The sequence below is a fragment of the Xenopus laevis genome, chromosome 5L (assembly GCF_017654675.1).
Source record: "Xenopus laevis strain J_2021 chromosome 5L, Xenopus_laevis_v10.1, whole genome shotgun sequence".
NCBI lineage: Eukaryota > Metazoa > Chordata > Amphibia > Anura > Pipidae > Xenopus > Xenopus laevis.
The window spans coordinates 144,501,864-144,518,339 of NC_054379.1; the positions used below are offsets into that span (position 1 = coordinate 144,501,864).

The 16,476-nt window shown below is 38.2% G+C and overlaps 1 protein-coding gene across 1 annotated transcript; it reads right to left on the reverse strand.

The window, feature by feature from the left end:
- Positions 1 to 2,909: 2,909 nt before the first annotated feature.
- tmem18.L (transmembrane protein 18 L homeolog) lies at positions 2,910 to 10,739 on the reverse strand. Its single transcript, NM_001096581.1, is given in 5 exon segments — positions 2,910 to 3,290; positions 4,728 to 4,821; positions 6,123 to 6,177; positions 8,570 to 8,690; positions 10,590 to 10,739. Coding segments are annotated over 5 exon segments (411 nt in total). The 5' UTR covers positions 10,632 to 10,739; the 3' UTR covers positions 2,910 to 3,191.
- Between the last annotated feature and the right edge of the window lie 5,737 nt (positions 10,740 to 16,476).

Below are 16,476 nucleotides of genomic sequence, written 5' to 3' on the forward strand. Positions count from 1 at the left end.
TTCTTAATTTACTTAAAAATAGAAATATTTTAAAAACTTCTCTGCTTCTTTTCATAGATACAATAATTGCTTCCTGTTGTGGTCAACGTACTTGGTAATGCAATGCAAAGTAACTGTGTAATTATTTATGTACGTTTCTCTTTGGTTAGATACAAATAAATGTGTTTTCAAAGCTCTAAATACTGTTGCGCCCAATAACAATACTGGACATTCATATGTGTTTTCTACTGATCTATGGCTCCAGGTCCATGTATTTTGTAACCCTCAAAATATCATAAAAGCAATTTATGTACGATGAAGTATGGCAAAGCATGTATCATTCTCAAGCATGTGTTCAATACACAAAGACAACCCTGCATTTTTATTATAATTGGGGTGCCTAATGTATATATCTGTGTAACGTCTACTATATTTTTGGGTAGAATGCTGATGTCTAATATAATGCCTACAGTATGTGACTTCATTGCTATCCTTTCTCATGAACAGCACCCTGACTTCACCTAGGCCATTACCTACCTGTGTTGTCCACTGACAGTTACTCTTCTGGTGCCAAGGTTGGGACTGTGGGTGGATCAAAGCCCTGATGGGTGCCAGCTTGATGCCCGGTATGTTTTGTTGCAGAAAAAAAGTTGCAAGCTAAAATAAATCTCATTGTTCCAAGATATTTTGTCATAAATGGAATAAAGTTGCTTTGAATCTTGAGACAATTTCAGTTTACTTCTATAGAAACCATTTTTTCCCTTTAATTTAATCGTTCATCTAACTGTTTGAGTTTTAGACAGTATATTAATGTTTGTTTTTTCCATTCATATTTTCTTCAAACGTAAAACAGGAAACTCACATAAATCTGCTCTTCACTGTAAATCTTTGCTAAGGTTACCAGCTTTTAAAGGAGAAGGAAAGCTACAGAGGCATTTTATTGGCAATAGATTAGCTGCAATAGTGCAAGCTAGAATGCTAATTTATTCTGTAGAATGTTTTACCATACCTGAGTAAAAAGCTCTAGAAACTCTCTGTTTGTTTAGAATAGGAGCTGCAGTATTAATGGGGTGTGACATCACTTCCTGCCTGAGTCTCTCCCTGCTCTGGGTTCAGATTTCAGTAGAGAAGGGAGGGGTGGGGGGAGAGGAGCAAACTGAGCATGCTCTTGCCCAGGGCAATGAGGTTTAAGCTGAAGGCAGGAAGTCTGATACAGAAGCCCATGTGTACACAATAGAAGGAAATAAATGCAGTGTTTCTTTTGACAGGGGACTCAGAGCAACATTACTTTGGGGGTTTACTGGTATATTTAGATGGACCTTTCTGATAAGGCTTACTTAGTTTTAACCTTTCCTTCTCCTTTAAAAAGTCCCATAGAGTGGATAGCCTGACGAAGCTGTGTAAACAGCGAAACGCGTAGGTGGAAAGTGGTGTGAGTATCTCCCACTCTTCCCAGCGTAGAAAGGTAGTGGATGAACGGAGGGAATGAATGGCTATCCAAGTCTTGTAAAATCTAATACTATGCTGTGGCAAACATTGATATTAGATCCTAAAACTGAACATTATAGCCACCACCGTTCCACTCTATGCGACTTTTTAATTATGTTATTTTAAGGACATGGTCCGGCACAGCTATGAGTTGAATATGCTGTGAATCTGTGTTGGTCTGGGCAGCAAGTTTTTTATTGGAACATATATTAAAGGTTACATTTTATATACAATGTAACAACAGTTACCTGAACTAGTTTGCTTGTTACATTAAGATGGAAGTGTGTTTTGCTTATATTCCATCTTAGTTTTTTTTCAGTTTTGTTTTGAATATTTTGATAGTTTGTTGCAAACTTGCGGAGTAACAGTTGTTATAAGTACGTTCTGCTCTACATACTAGCTAATAAGGTTACAAGCTTTTATTTAAGTTTGGAAAATGCAATAAAATGAATTAACTAAAAAAACTTGTACCACAGTGAAGTAGTTTTATTAAGGTTCAAGTTGTGTTTTCCATGAAAATTCTCATTTTGAGATGAATTTTTGGTCAAAACTCACATTTTCGAGTTAAACCCCTCGACCCTGAAAATGGCTCGAACCTGAAAATACACCACGTAAAACCTGACAAGGTCATGTAGGAGTCAATGGCAGAGGTCCCATGAACCATTTGAAAATGTTAACAGCCTGCTTGATGTTCGAGTTTTATTTGAAGGGTTTTACATGAAAAAATGCGGTTTTTTTTTTTTGCCGAAAACATGATTAATTCAAATTTACAGGATTTGAACTCACAGAATCGGGTTTTTCATTCTATTTTTTTCTTAAATAAGATACTGTAACAATCTCGTTATCGGTAACCTTGCTTGGCAGCGGGTACACTCACAATGTTACAGGTCGACATTTAGGGGCATATTTATCAAGGGTCAAATTTCAAATTGAATACAACTTCAACATTCAAATAGACCAGCCGAAGTTTTTTTTTGGGTCGATTAGGTCAGTTTTCGGCCAAATTCGAATCAGGCAGGTTTTAGATGGCGAATGGTACAGAGACAGTACATGATAAATTTCGATATTTGAATTTTTTTTCAAATTCAAATCGAATTTGGACTATTCCCTAGTCGAAGTACACAAAAAATAGCTTGAAATTAGAATTTTTTTCATTCGAAAATTCACCTCAACCTTGTATAAACTTGCCCCTTAATTGATTTTTGATTTATGGTATTTGACTGGACCATTATAGGATATAATCTGAAGCTTCAGATATATCTTTCAGCAGGTCACTGAAGAAGGTTAAATGGGAAATATATGACTCTGCATTATAAACCTTCTAAAGTAGAAGGAATGTTCCGTTAATATTCCTACTTTAATAACAATTTGCCTGAAAAGCCAGCCATTCACGCTGCCTGCTTTCCCAGGTTGAGCAGCCCCTGTTAGACATAATATGAACAAAATGTATAAACAATTTATTAACAGAGGTAAAAAAAAAATCTTATTTACAACTGTGTAAAGTCTACTTTGAATATTGCAGAAATGGGATGAAAGAATGATTGAGTTACAACACTTCACTGTATGGCAGTTGTAAAAAATTTTCAAGGGTTGTCATTTCTGCAACATATTTTCACGTGGGGCATCTGACAATCAATCTAAACTCAGTAGTCAAGTATCCACTTATAGTTCTGCAGCTGCAGTGCTGAACAGACTGACGACTTTTTGCTGCATTGTTGTTCAGCCTATTCCTTTTTCTTTCTTTTCTCCCTTGATTCTTTTCTTTTTTGCTGCAACGTTTTCAGTTCAGTCATAACACATAATGTCTTATATACCCAATGGACCTGTATTTAAGGTAGAGGAAAAAAAAGTTACCTGTGAAACATGTATCATAATAAATACTGTATAAGATGGAACTCAATAGTAACATGGTGCATTAGCCCTAGTGCATTAACCCTACAGCAACCTACTACCAATAAATTAGATTTACAAGCTAACTCAAATTAACTAGGGGGTGCCAATGTGTTATGTACCCCCCCATGAATATAATAATCATGTACTTTAGATGCCAGGTCAGCACTGAAGTTTACCAGCCTGGGATACTACTCCCTTGAGCACTGCGTTGATCTAGCAATCCATTGCCCTAACTTGTAGCGTGGATAAACAGTGGAGAAAGAAAATATAAACTTAACTTTAAAGCTCAGATCTTTTTTACTCTACTGTGCACTTGGGATGTCAAAAACCAGCAAGGTTAGTAATAGACTAGGTCAGCGATGCCCAAAAGATAGATTGGGATCTACCAGTAGACCTTTAGTTGGTGATCAATAGATCTCAAGACACTGTCAACAAACAACTTGTCTTAATTACCCTTCTGTGTTATTCTTTTCATTCAGATATTTATTCTGTTAAAGCTACACAAGAAATAGTTGTTAAATATAGCAATGTAAATTATCTTAAAAATCATTATAATATTTAAGTAATATTTTCCTTGGAACAGAATGCGAACAGTGATATTATAGATGTAGATCATAATAGGACAACTTTGCTAAAAGTATACCTCGTATTAGTAAAGTATGGGCACTCATGGACTAGGTGATATGCATGAGCCATTGCCCATGCAAGTGTATTTTGTGGCCAAAACGAAAACTTTATCCTGGTCACTTCCCCTGGACACGTAAGGGCACATTTACTAAGCTCGAGTGAAGGATTCGAATGAAAAAAACTTTGAATTTCGAAGTTTTTTTTTGGCTACTTCGACCATCGATTATGACTTTGAATCGAACGATTCGAACAAAAAAAACAGTCGACTATTCGATAGTCGAAGTACTGTCTCTTTAAAAAAAACTTCGACTACCTACATCACCAACTAAAACCTACCGAGCATCAATGTTAGCCTATGGGGACCTTCTCCATAAGCTTTCCTAGCAATTTCTGATCGAAAGAAAATCATTTGATCGATGGATTAAAATCCTTCAAACCGTTTTTAAACGATTTTTCCTTAGATCGAACTACATGCGGTAAATCCTTCGACTTCGATGACGAAGGATTTTACTTCGATGGTCGAATATCGAGTGTTAATTAACCCTCAATATTCGACCCTTAGTAAATGTGCCCCTTAAACGCAATGCATTCATAGTGAATTTTTTAATAAGAAACAAAATTAGAAAATATATTTGCGCAAACATTATTGCTTTACTTATGTGTTCAGCACGACTCAAAAAATGACAGTGAAATGACTAATAAAGATGAAGCCAAGCCATGTGGATTAGCAAGATACTTACCACAATAATTATAGTGTTACACAATAAAGGTGCAGAAAATGCCAAGGAAATAAACATTCCACTTGAATCAAAATATTGTTGTTTTGAATATGCTCTGAAAAAAATAATTAAATTAAAAAAATAAAATCAGTTATAGTGATATTAATTCCTACACCAACTGCCCTATGTGCTATTAGATTAGACAACAGTGCACTTTATTTCTGCTCTTACTCAAAGGGTGCACTGACAACTAGTGGTGGTAAAAAATGTAGGCATATCCAGCCATGTAATCTAGATTTACATTTCCTTCTCTTATCATCTGTTCTTTAGTCCACTGACTATAAAATACCGTTGTGTTGCAAATAATCATTAGTGATGTGTGGGCCGCCCGAAATCTGGCTACCGGAAGCCGGCCTGTCAATTTGTAGACTCACGCCTGCCCCTTTCGTAAAACACTAAAACACTAGTACACATCACTAGTAATCATATTGAACCTGTTGGTGCCCGCAGGCACTGTGAGAGCTTGCAGGCAGTAATTGCAGATTTTTTTATATTCAATTTTGAAATCTGACATGGGGCTAGACATTTTTTTTTTCATCTTGTGTTAGGGAGCTGTTATCTGGTTACCTTCCCATTGTTCTTTCGTTAGGCTGCTGGGGGGGAAAAGGGAGGCGGTGATATCACTCCAACTTGCAGTACAGCAGTAAAGAGTGATTGAAGTTTATCAAAGCACAAGTCACATGACCAGGGGCAGCTGGAAAATTGACAATATGTCTAGCCTCATGTCAGATTTCAAAATTCAATATAAAAAAAATCTGTTTGCTCTTTCGAGAAATGGATTTCACTGCAGAATTCTGCTGGAGCAGCACTATTAACTGATTCATTTTGAAATTTTTTTTTACCCATGACAGTATCCCTTTAAACTAGCTTTTAGTATGATGTAGATAGAGATATTCTGAGAAAATTTGCAATTTGTTTTTATTTTTTATTATTTGTGGTTTTTTAATTTTTTAGCTTTTTATTCAGCAACTCCCCAGTTTGCAGTTTCAGCAATCTGGTTGCTAGTGTCCTTATTACCATAGCAACCATGCACTGATTTGAACAAGGGACTGGAATATGAATAGGAGTGGCCTGAAAGATGAATAATAAAAAGTAGCAATAACAATAAATTGTTGCCTTACAGAGCATTTGGTTTCAGATGGGGTCACTGGCCCCCATTTGAAAGCTGGACAGAGTCAGAAGAAGGCAAATAATTAAAAAAGACTATTAAAAAAAAAATAATGAAGACCAATTTAAAAGTTGCTAATAACTGGCCATTCTATAACATACTAAAAGTTAACTTAAAGCTGAACCACCCTTTAACAGTTATTTGCAAATAATTACATAGAAATCTGGATTTGTTTACAGCAGAATTACCTCCAGTGCATTGCCGCAAATTCATTGATATATTCAGCACAACTTACAAGGACAACTGCAAGAAAAACAAATGTATTTCATGTTTGATATAAACATCATTTTTAACATATGCACAGGCTCAACTGACACATTTTGAATCTTTGTAAATAGTAAAGGTTTTAGTGCAATAACGTGTGACAGCTATTCAAGGAAAATAATCAAAAAAAGCAATCTTTAGGCTGTGTACACACAGAGCATGTATATTTAAGTGAACTGATATATGCTTTTATGGTTGAGTTACGACTAGCACGTGTAAAACACAATACTTGAATCACTGCATTTGGGTGTGCGTCAGTCATAAGAAAACGATGCCTGTGTCTTTAGAAATAAGTTTGTAACTAGAACGAACTGTAAGTGCTTGAATCATTTGCACATGAACATTTCTCAATGTAATTTGAATTGCTAAACTTTTCTCCATTTAAGGTGCATTAAAACGGTTTTCCAAGCTTAAATTATGTACCCAATGTATGAGCCAACCCCTGGCTATGGCACTACAGATGCAATTTCACAGTCAGAAACAACATCAGACATTCACAGACGGAGAGGGAAGGGATTTCTAAGGGCACACCATCATTACACAATGGGGCTCATTTATCAACACTGGGCAAATTTGCCCATGGGCTGTTACCTATAGCAACCAATCAGATTGCTGCATTCATTGTTCTTCTTGCAGCTGGCTTTAAAAAGCTAATCACTGATTGGTTGCTATAGGTAACAGCCCATGGGCAAATTTGTCCAGTGTTGATAAATGAGCCCCATTGTTTTACATGCATTGATTCAGTCAAATGTACAGGTATTGGCAGAGGCTTCATCACTTGTGGGAGAGAAGATCTCCCGTTGGGTGATGAAGTGAACATAAAGCAACTACAGGAAGAAGGAATAATTTCAAAAAAACTAAAGATTTCATATTGTACTGTACATCATCTTTGGCGTAAAAGGATTCTGGCCTTCACGCCTTTGTGGACAAACATTTGGCTGGGTCATAATGACATTAAAGGAGAAGGAAAGCTACGGAGGTATTTTATTGCCAATAGATTAGCTGCAATAGAGAATGCTATATTTATTCTGTAGAATGTTTTACCATACCGGAGTAAAAAGCTCTAGAAACTCTCTGTTTGTTTAGGATAGGAGCTGCAGTATTAACATGGTGTGACATCACTTCCTGCCTGAGTCTCTCCCTGCTCTGGGCTCAGATTACAGTAGAGAAGGGAGGGGTGGTGGGAGAGGAGCAAACTGAGCATGCTCTTGCCCAGGGCAATGAGGTTTAAGCTGAAGGCAGGAAGTCTGATACAGAAGCCCATGAGTACACAATAGAAGGAAAGAAATGCAGTGTTTCTTTTGACAGGGGACTCAGAGCAGCATTACTTTGGGGGTTTACTGGTATATTTAGATGTACCTTTCTGATAAGGCTTACTTAGTTGTAACCTTTCCTTCTCCTTTAAAACGGAAATATATCTGTAATAATAGGGTCTCCAAACAGTAAAATGATTACTCACCACACGGGGGAAGTGGCCCAGGTGCACCGCCCTGAGCCCTCAGCACGGGGAGCGGACAAACCGAAAAACCAATTGGGAGCAGGCACTCAATGAAGGCAAACTTCCACCAGGCATAAGTTCAAAGTGAAGAAAGTTTGTGTCCACAGCCTTACGCGTTTCATGTCATAAACACTTAATCATAGGCCAGCCTATGATTAAGTGTTTATGACACGAAATGCGTAAGGCTGTGGACACAATAAACTTTCTTCACTTTGAACTTATGCCTGGTGGAAGTTTGCCTTCATTGAGTGCCTGCTCCCAATTGGTTTTTCATAATGACATTAAACTCCAGGAGTACTATTAGCACAAATGGGCCAGGAAAAAAAGCAAGTGTGAGTATTTATGTTCAAAAAATGCCTCGGGGCTTATATTAACATATCCATTTAATTTTTTCGGATTTGGTTTTGAGATGCAGCACATAAGCCTTTTTCCCATTACAATAAAGAAATATAAACGAAAGGGCTCATTTATAAATACTGGACACATTTGAATATTGGCAGTAACCCATAGCAAGCAATCAGAGATTGGCTTTTTCCAGACAGCTGCAGGTTAAATAATGAAAGCAAACATTAGATTGGCTGCCAGGCGTTACTGCCCAGATGCGGGGAGGCACATTTATCATGGGTCGAATTTCAAATTTTTTAAACTCCCTTAAATACGAATTAATTTGAAATTCGATTGGGGGAAATTTGTTAAAAAAAAAAATATTAAAATTGTTAAATCTCAGAACAAGTTTACCAATCCGAAAACTCGAATCGAATTTGATTCGAATTATACAAAACTCGTTTAGAGTTTTTTTCTCCGAACTTAAATGTCATGAAGAAACATAACGGAGTTCCCAAAACAGAAGTAAAAGTGTTCGTTTTAACTTACCCATTAGCAAAAAATGGCAAATCTGAAGTGGGTATGATTTAAAAGAAATATATGTGACTATGAAGCACAGTATGTGAAAAGCAGCAAGTCCAATCAGCCATGGTTCTGTCCAGTCAATGGGCTACAAATACAAAGGAAAATTTTACGTAGGATTTATTTTTATATACACGCAAGACAATCTTTTAACACTATTACAGAGAAATCCAACTTGACCATATGCTGGCTACTTGAGATATTTGTATATTCATATTTATATAACATTCAAGAACCTAATGAGATTTTTCCTTTTATATTCTAGAGCTGGCCATACACGGACAGATCACCTCTTAGACTAATCTGGCCATCCAAAGGCGGACCAAATCAGGCTTTTGTGACGTTGGAGCTAGGCCTCACAAAGCTTATCTGAAAACATACAGTAAGTGCAACTACGGTTGCCACCTTTTCTAGAAAAAAATACCGGCCTTCCTATATATTTATCTTTTTTCCCTATTAATAACATTGGGATCAACCATCATTTTTACCGGCCAGGTGGCAACCTTAAGTACAAGGTGTTAGTGGTGCTTGGTAAAACAAGTGGGACAAACAGGCTGATTCAATTGTTTGAGCCCTGGGGCCAAGGACCAGTTGGAGGAAGACCTAATCTAAGCTCAGATATCTTTATTTGACTGGAGTTTCAAACCTGCAGGATTGATATCTGGCTGATTTCCAATTGACTCCTTTTATTTGTCTATATAAAACCTCCTTTATTTGTAGTAGACCAACACTAATTACTACATACCAATAACTGTACTCAGGCCCGAACTGGCAATCTGTGAGTTCTGGCAAATGCCAGAGGGGCTGCAATAATGTGCCATAGAAAGTCAGTATTTAGTGGATTGCTGGGTCGGTTTCGGACTGGGATGGCGGGACACCGGGAAAAACCCCGGTGGGCCTGGCCCTCGTGGGCCCCCGCTGGCCCAGACCAGCTCCCCCAGAAAAGGTAATGCCGTAGCTGCAACGCATCTTCTGCGTATGCACGTTGTGTCTTTTGCACGCGCATACGGCGTGTTCATGGAGGTGGGCAGGGGACTGGAAATCAGGAGGGGGCCCTGGGTTGCGTCTTTTTCGCACACACGTCACGTTCGTGGAGGCGGGCTGGAGGTCAGGAGGGGGCCCTGGAGGCTGCCGAGAGGGATTCCCGGGCAGGGCTGGACTGAGAGTCAAAACAGGCCCTGGTATTTCAGGTACACAGAGGCCCAATCAGCCCACACAGAGGCCCAAACAGCCCCCACCAGCCCACTAAATACTGACTTTCTATGGCAACTTATAGCAGCCCTATGTCATTTGCCAGAACCCACAGATTGCCAGTCCGACCCTGGTCCCGGGGACAGCAGCCCAAGTGGGCCCCCCAGTCCGACCCTGTGCTGGGTGGGCCTCTGGGTACCTGAAATGCCAGGGCCTATTTTAATTCTCAGTCCGGACCTGACTGTACTGATGCAATTTATCAAGTTAGTAAATTAGCCCAAGTTAGTAAACCAGTCCTCGTGTTTTTTAGTCTGTGTGGCCTTTATGGGGCAGTATTAGTTAGAAGCAGGGTTTATACTCACTAAAGTTTTTTTTATAGAAGTTCAGTGAAACACTGCGGTTGCTTATTGTGGCCAGATACTATTGTGGGACCAGATGATTTTGTGGAACAGCTGGGGAGGGGGCAAAGCTTCAATGATATTTATGAATTAAATATAATTTCTCTTTACTTATAAAGAAATAAACATATACACATATATAGCTAAATAAGGCCTTGTGGGGGAAAATGTAATAAGAGGGGCAAAGGTTTGTTTCCGGTCTAGTTACCAGTAGCAACCAATTCACAGCTGTCACGTGCAAACATCTGATTGGTCACTAGACCTGAGTACACACTAGGTGCCTTTTATTACCCATTTACCGTACGTCATAGAGAAAACCTACTTGCACACAGGGGTTTTACATTCTTATATAAAGTCAGGAATCAGCTACAGACGTATCTCGCCTTCACTCTACTTACCGCCCGTTCCAGCAAGCTCCACACTCCCGGCTCCTCCGCCATCCTGTCACCAGAAATTACCTACACTGAGCTGGCGTGTGGGCGGAACTTAACTACGTCCCACCCTTGTCGTTGCAAGGCCGTAGTATTAGAAAATTCCTATTAAAGTTCAGGCAACTTTAGCGCATGCGTGGATTAGTTAGGTGACGTCGCAGTAATACCTCACAGAGAGTAACTGCGCATGTTCAGAGCGTTGTGGCTGGTGGAGAATAGCGTTTGGAATAGTTATGGCGGGGCTTGTGTTATTCCTCGCGGGCTGAAAAAAAATATGGCGTTCGGTAGTGGTTATTGGTTAATGTGCGGTGTGAAGAGTCAGTCAGGGTTGTGGGTAACGCGGTGAAAACTATGTGCAATTCAATCAAGTGTGACAGGACTATCACTTACACACTGGGCTGAACTGTGGTGAGGGCGGGAGACTAAGAGCTGAGGGAGAATCATTATTTGTTAAGAACATTTGTTGGTGTCGGTAGGGGGAGGGAAAGCACAAATCACATCTCTAAAATGGAAAATTAAACAATTGGGGACAATCTACAGAATAGTAGGAAAGTCACTGGTCTAATCTGTGATTGGGGAGATACAAACTGCTGAAGAATCATTAGTCTGTGGCTGGAAATGAATTTGTGGGAAACTACAATTTGATGTGGATGGTAGTGGGGTTAGGGCAGCCCTGGACTGGCAATCTGTGGGTTCTGGCAAATGGCAGAGGGGCTGTTGTAAGATGCCATAGACAGGCATTATTTAATGGGCTGGTGGGGGGCTGATTGGGCCTCTGTGTACCTGAAATGCCAGGGCCTATTTTAATTCTAAGTCCAGACCTTGGCTAGGGTTGCCACCTGCCACCTGGCCTGTATTTTAGTGGCCTGGCCTGTAAAAATGTTGCTTGATGCCAAGCAACATTATAGGCTGGTGTTGTTTTTAAGAAAAGGTGGCAACCCTAAGTGAAGGAAAAGAAACGCACAAAGAAGTCTGAGAATTGGAAAAGGAAACAAGTGTGGAAAATCTGCAGACTAGTAGGAAAGTCACTGGTCTAAACTCTGGTTAGGGTCGCTGAAGAATCATTGAACTGTGGCTGGAAAATAATTAGTGGAAAGCTAAAAAGTGATGGTGACGGTAGTGGGTACAATAGGAAAGGAAAAGCACAAAGAAGTCGGTGAAATGGAAAAGAAAACAAATAGGAAAAATCTGCAGTATAGTAGCAAAATCACTGGTCTAAGCTCTAGTTAGGGTCAGAGACACACGTGGCTGAAGAATCGTTAAACTGTGGCTAGAAATTAATTTGTGGGAAATGTGATGGTGTGATGGTGACGGTAGCGGGTTACAGCAGGCGAGAAAAAGCACAAAGAATACCGTGAAATGGAAAAGGAAACAAGTGGGGAAAATCTGCAGAATAGTAGGAAAGTCACTGATCTAAACTCTGGTGAGGGTTGGAGACACAAGCGGCTGAAGAATCATTAAACTTTTGCGGAAAAATTATTAATGGGAAACTATAACATTAGATGGTGACGGTAGTGGGGTACAGTAGGAGAGGAAAAGCATAAAGAAGTCTGTGAAATGGAAAAGGAAACAAGTGGGGGAAATCAGTAGAATAGTAGGAAAGCCACTGGGTTATGTTATAGTTGGGGACTGGTGTATGAGCATGTAAACTATGGTGGTCTTAGCCAATGGAAACATTAATGGGACTTTATAACATTGGGTGGAGGCACAGCAGAGCAACAGAGGTGCTGAAATGCAAAGGAAACAATTGAGGAAATGTGGTAAAAAGTACCCAGTGTGAAGCATGGCAGGGGAAGATGAACCAGTGGGGGGACCCAAGGTCAAAAGTGACTAAGTAGGATTGCTGCCTGGCATGCTCTTTGACACCAATGTTATTAATCATGTAGAAAACTAAAATATAGTGCAGTTTGTACTGTTTTCCATAAAACATGGCATCCCTATGTGCAGCAGGGACACAGCTGCAGGGAACCAAATAATGGTAGTTTCTGCAGAAGAAAATCAATGGAGGCCTAGTAGAGGGGAAAGTAAATAGCTGTGAGCATTTGTGGAGTAACATTAAACACATGAAAAATACAAATATATCATTACTACATACTGTACACATTCCTTACGCTTTTGAAGCATTCTTTTCAGTAGAGGTATAAGGTAAACGATCCCTCTCTCAAGCCTTGTCAGCTGCAGATGAAAGACACTTGTGATAGTGTATGTTTGCCTGAAACACATAGTAGTTTGCACGTGAATAAATATTGACATCAATCAATAGACAATTGCAAAATTCTGATTCAACAAAATAAGAAAATTATCAGTAACAGCTGTCACATTGGACACATCTTTTGTGGTTATAATAAGTCTGGCTTAGAAAGGATTAATATGGGCATCAGAGGAGGAGCTTTTGATAGGATGCTCATACAAAGAGAAGATTGACTATTTTTCCTTATGGATACTATGAAGCCCTCAGGTATCAACAAGAAGATGCAAAGTCTGTATGTATTTTGATTTGCAGCCCTCTGCAAATTGGTCCTATAATACTTTAATCTTTTTCTAGAAAGACATTTGTTCAGTATGTGGTACATATACAGATGTGTATCACTTGCCTAATTTTTGAGAAACACAAATCTACCTTGTGTATCTGATTTTGTTTGTAACAGAGATTGGTACAACGAGAGGATCTATATAGATAGGTTGGCATAAGTGTGTGTGTATATATATATATATATATATATATATATATATATATATATATATATATATATATATATATATATAGATATATATATATATATATATATATAGATATATATATGTGCACTGGGGTTCTTTTGGAGGGGTTGAACTTGATGGTCTTATTTTTTTTTCAACCAAACTTAACTATGTAACTATCTGTGTATTACTGTTGAAAAGCCTTTAATGTGGCATTAGGAATAGAATCATATTCACCCCAAGGAGCTGCATCACAAAGTAGCTTGTTACAGCTGAACCTATATTTGTGTCCTACATATATTACATGCTAATTCTAAATTCCCACTACTGCATAATTATATTGGCAAACGTACATGAAATTTAAACTTTCTGTGCAGAAATGGAAGGCCACAGGCACAGTTGCTGTAAAACCCAGGTCTGGCAGGCCAAGAAAAATACAGGAGCAGCATATGCGGAGGATTGTGAGAATGGTTACAGACAACCCAAAGATCACCTCCAAAGACCTGCAAGAACATCTTGCTGCAGATGATGTATCTGTAGATCGTTCTACAATTCAGCTCAATTTGCACAAAGAACATCTGTATGGCAGGGTGATGAGAAAGAAGCCCTTTCTGCACTCACGCCACAAATTGAGTCTCTTGTATGCAAAAGCTCATTTAGACAAGCCACAGTCATTTTGGAACAAAGTGCTTTGGACTGATGAGACAAAAATTGAGTTATTTGGTCATAACAAAAAGTGATTTGCATGGCGGAAGAAGAACACCGCATTCCAAGAAAAACACCTGCTACCTACTGTCAAATTTGGTGGAGGTTCCATCATGCTGTGGGGCTGTGAGGTTACTTCAGGGACTGGGGCCCTTGTTAAAGTCTAGTGTCTAAAGTCTAGGCATTTATGCAGAGGGAGAAGTGTCCCCCAACTTGAATATCATCAAAAATCTATGGGATGATTTGAAGCAGGCTGTCCATGCTCGGCAGCCATCAAATTTAACTGAACTGGAGAGATTTTGTATGGACAAATGGTCAAAAATACCGCCATACAGAATCCAGACACTCATCAAAGGCTATATGAGGTGTCTAGAAGCTGTTACTGTACATTTGTAAAAGGAGGCTCAACTAATTATTGATGTAATATCTCTGGGGTGCCCTAATTTATGCACCTGTCTAATTTTGTTATGATGCATATTTTCTGTTAATCCAATAAACTTTATGTCACTGCTGTTATACTACTATTTCCATAATGCATTTTATATATTAAAAGGAAGTTGCTACTTTTAAAGCTCAGCCAATGATAAACAAAACTCCAAAGAATTAAGAGGGGTTCCCAAACTTTTTCATATGACTGTAATTAGAGGAAATTAAGGGGGTTATTTACTAAACCTTGATTTTTACTGGTCAATTTTTAAAGCAAAAAAACTTGAATTTTACATGATTTATTATACCCTGAAGCTGCAAAAGTCAGAATCCAAAACTCTGCCATCTCAAACCTGTCGAGGCCACGTATAAGTCAATGGGATATGTCCCTTTTACAATTTGAAGCTATTGTGATCTGCGCTGGGTTTCGTCCGATAATCAGAAAAAATATGGGTTTGCGGGCAATAACCTGAAAAAATCGAGCAATCCAGGTGTCAAATTCAGGTTTTCGTTTAATTTTATCGTGTTTTTTCCAGACCCAACTTTTTCGAGTTATTTCATTGATAAAATAAAATCGTGGATGTGGAGTTTGATCGAGCTTGGTTTAATAAAAATGAGTACATGTATCAAATTCCAATGTAAACATTATGGTCTTTATAATGATGATATAAGTGACATAAACAAGATTGGTAGATATATATATATATACAATGGAAGGCTAGGCCACACACATAAGGAGTTACATACCTGGGTGCAATACAGGAATGCAATATTCACTCAAGAAAAATGCTGCAGCACACCAGGATTTTGTGAAAAAAGTTAATCCTTTATTTGATCAATATATATATATATATATATATAACAAACAAGGGAAAGTTGTGCTCACCTGACGTAGTTGGCCAGCTTAAATATATTACAATATATGGACAATCAATCCCTGTGTTGTTTAAAGGGTAAGGCATTTTTTAGTAGCAGTATGCACAAAATGTCTCTGTCTTAAATATATTGATAATGGGTTGAGTGCAGAGGACCTCTTGTAGTTGACTATATATATATATATATATATATATATATATATATATATATATATATATATATATATATATATATATATATATATATAAGAAATAATGCTCAAAATAGATCCATATTGATATTATTGCCATAAGTGAGAACCACATTACTGCCTGTTGATATAATTGGTCACCAAACAGAAATACATTTTCTTACTGCATTACATTAAGTAAACTCATTAAAAAGGTTGACAAAAGGCTTGGTGAAAAGCCAGAAATGTTGCCTTTTTGTGTGATTTTCAGAGTGCTGCTACAGTGTTTCTTGTTCTTTGAGGAAAGAGCCAGCACATGAGGGGTCATTAATGTACAATACTTATGCGATCTTTAAATGTGTGTCATTCAACTGACAGGCGCTGAAAATAGAAGTCTGATTATGTGCAATCTTATTAGCATGAAACTATACTTTGAAGCAAAACTGTTTAAACTTTCTGCTAACAAAAGTAGCACCTGTGTCAACAATGTTCCCAAAATGCACACAGTCTCTTGTACAAACCCAGCAAATTGGACACACGCTTATGACAGATTTGTAGCCCCATAAGTACATCTAAAACAAACTAATTCTTAAATATATTTTTCATGCTAGTTCTTATTTGTTTCTAAAGAAGCCTAAATGCTTTGGATCAGGGTAAGCCCAATAAATAAGTAAATTTATTCTGTCTTATGCCCCAAGGCAGTCAGATTGCCACTTGTGAAAAAACCCAGCAGACATAAGGAAATTGTAGGTGGCATTAACTACCACAGGAAATTGATAACTCATATTCTCTGCAGCCAAACAAGTCTTTCAATTAGTCAACACAAAATTGGATAACATTTGTAGGTTAGAGAAACTCACAAGCCTTAACAATCTTATACAAAAAACATACAAGGCTTGAAACCCCTGGCTAACGCAGAAAATTAACATGGCCTAGGGTCCATGAAGAAATTATAGGAGACCAATGTCATTTATGACT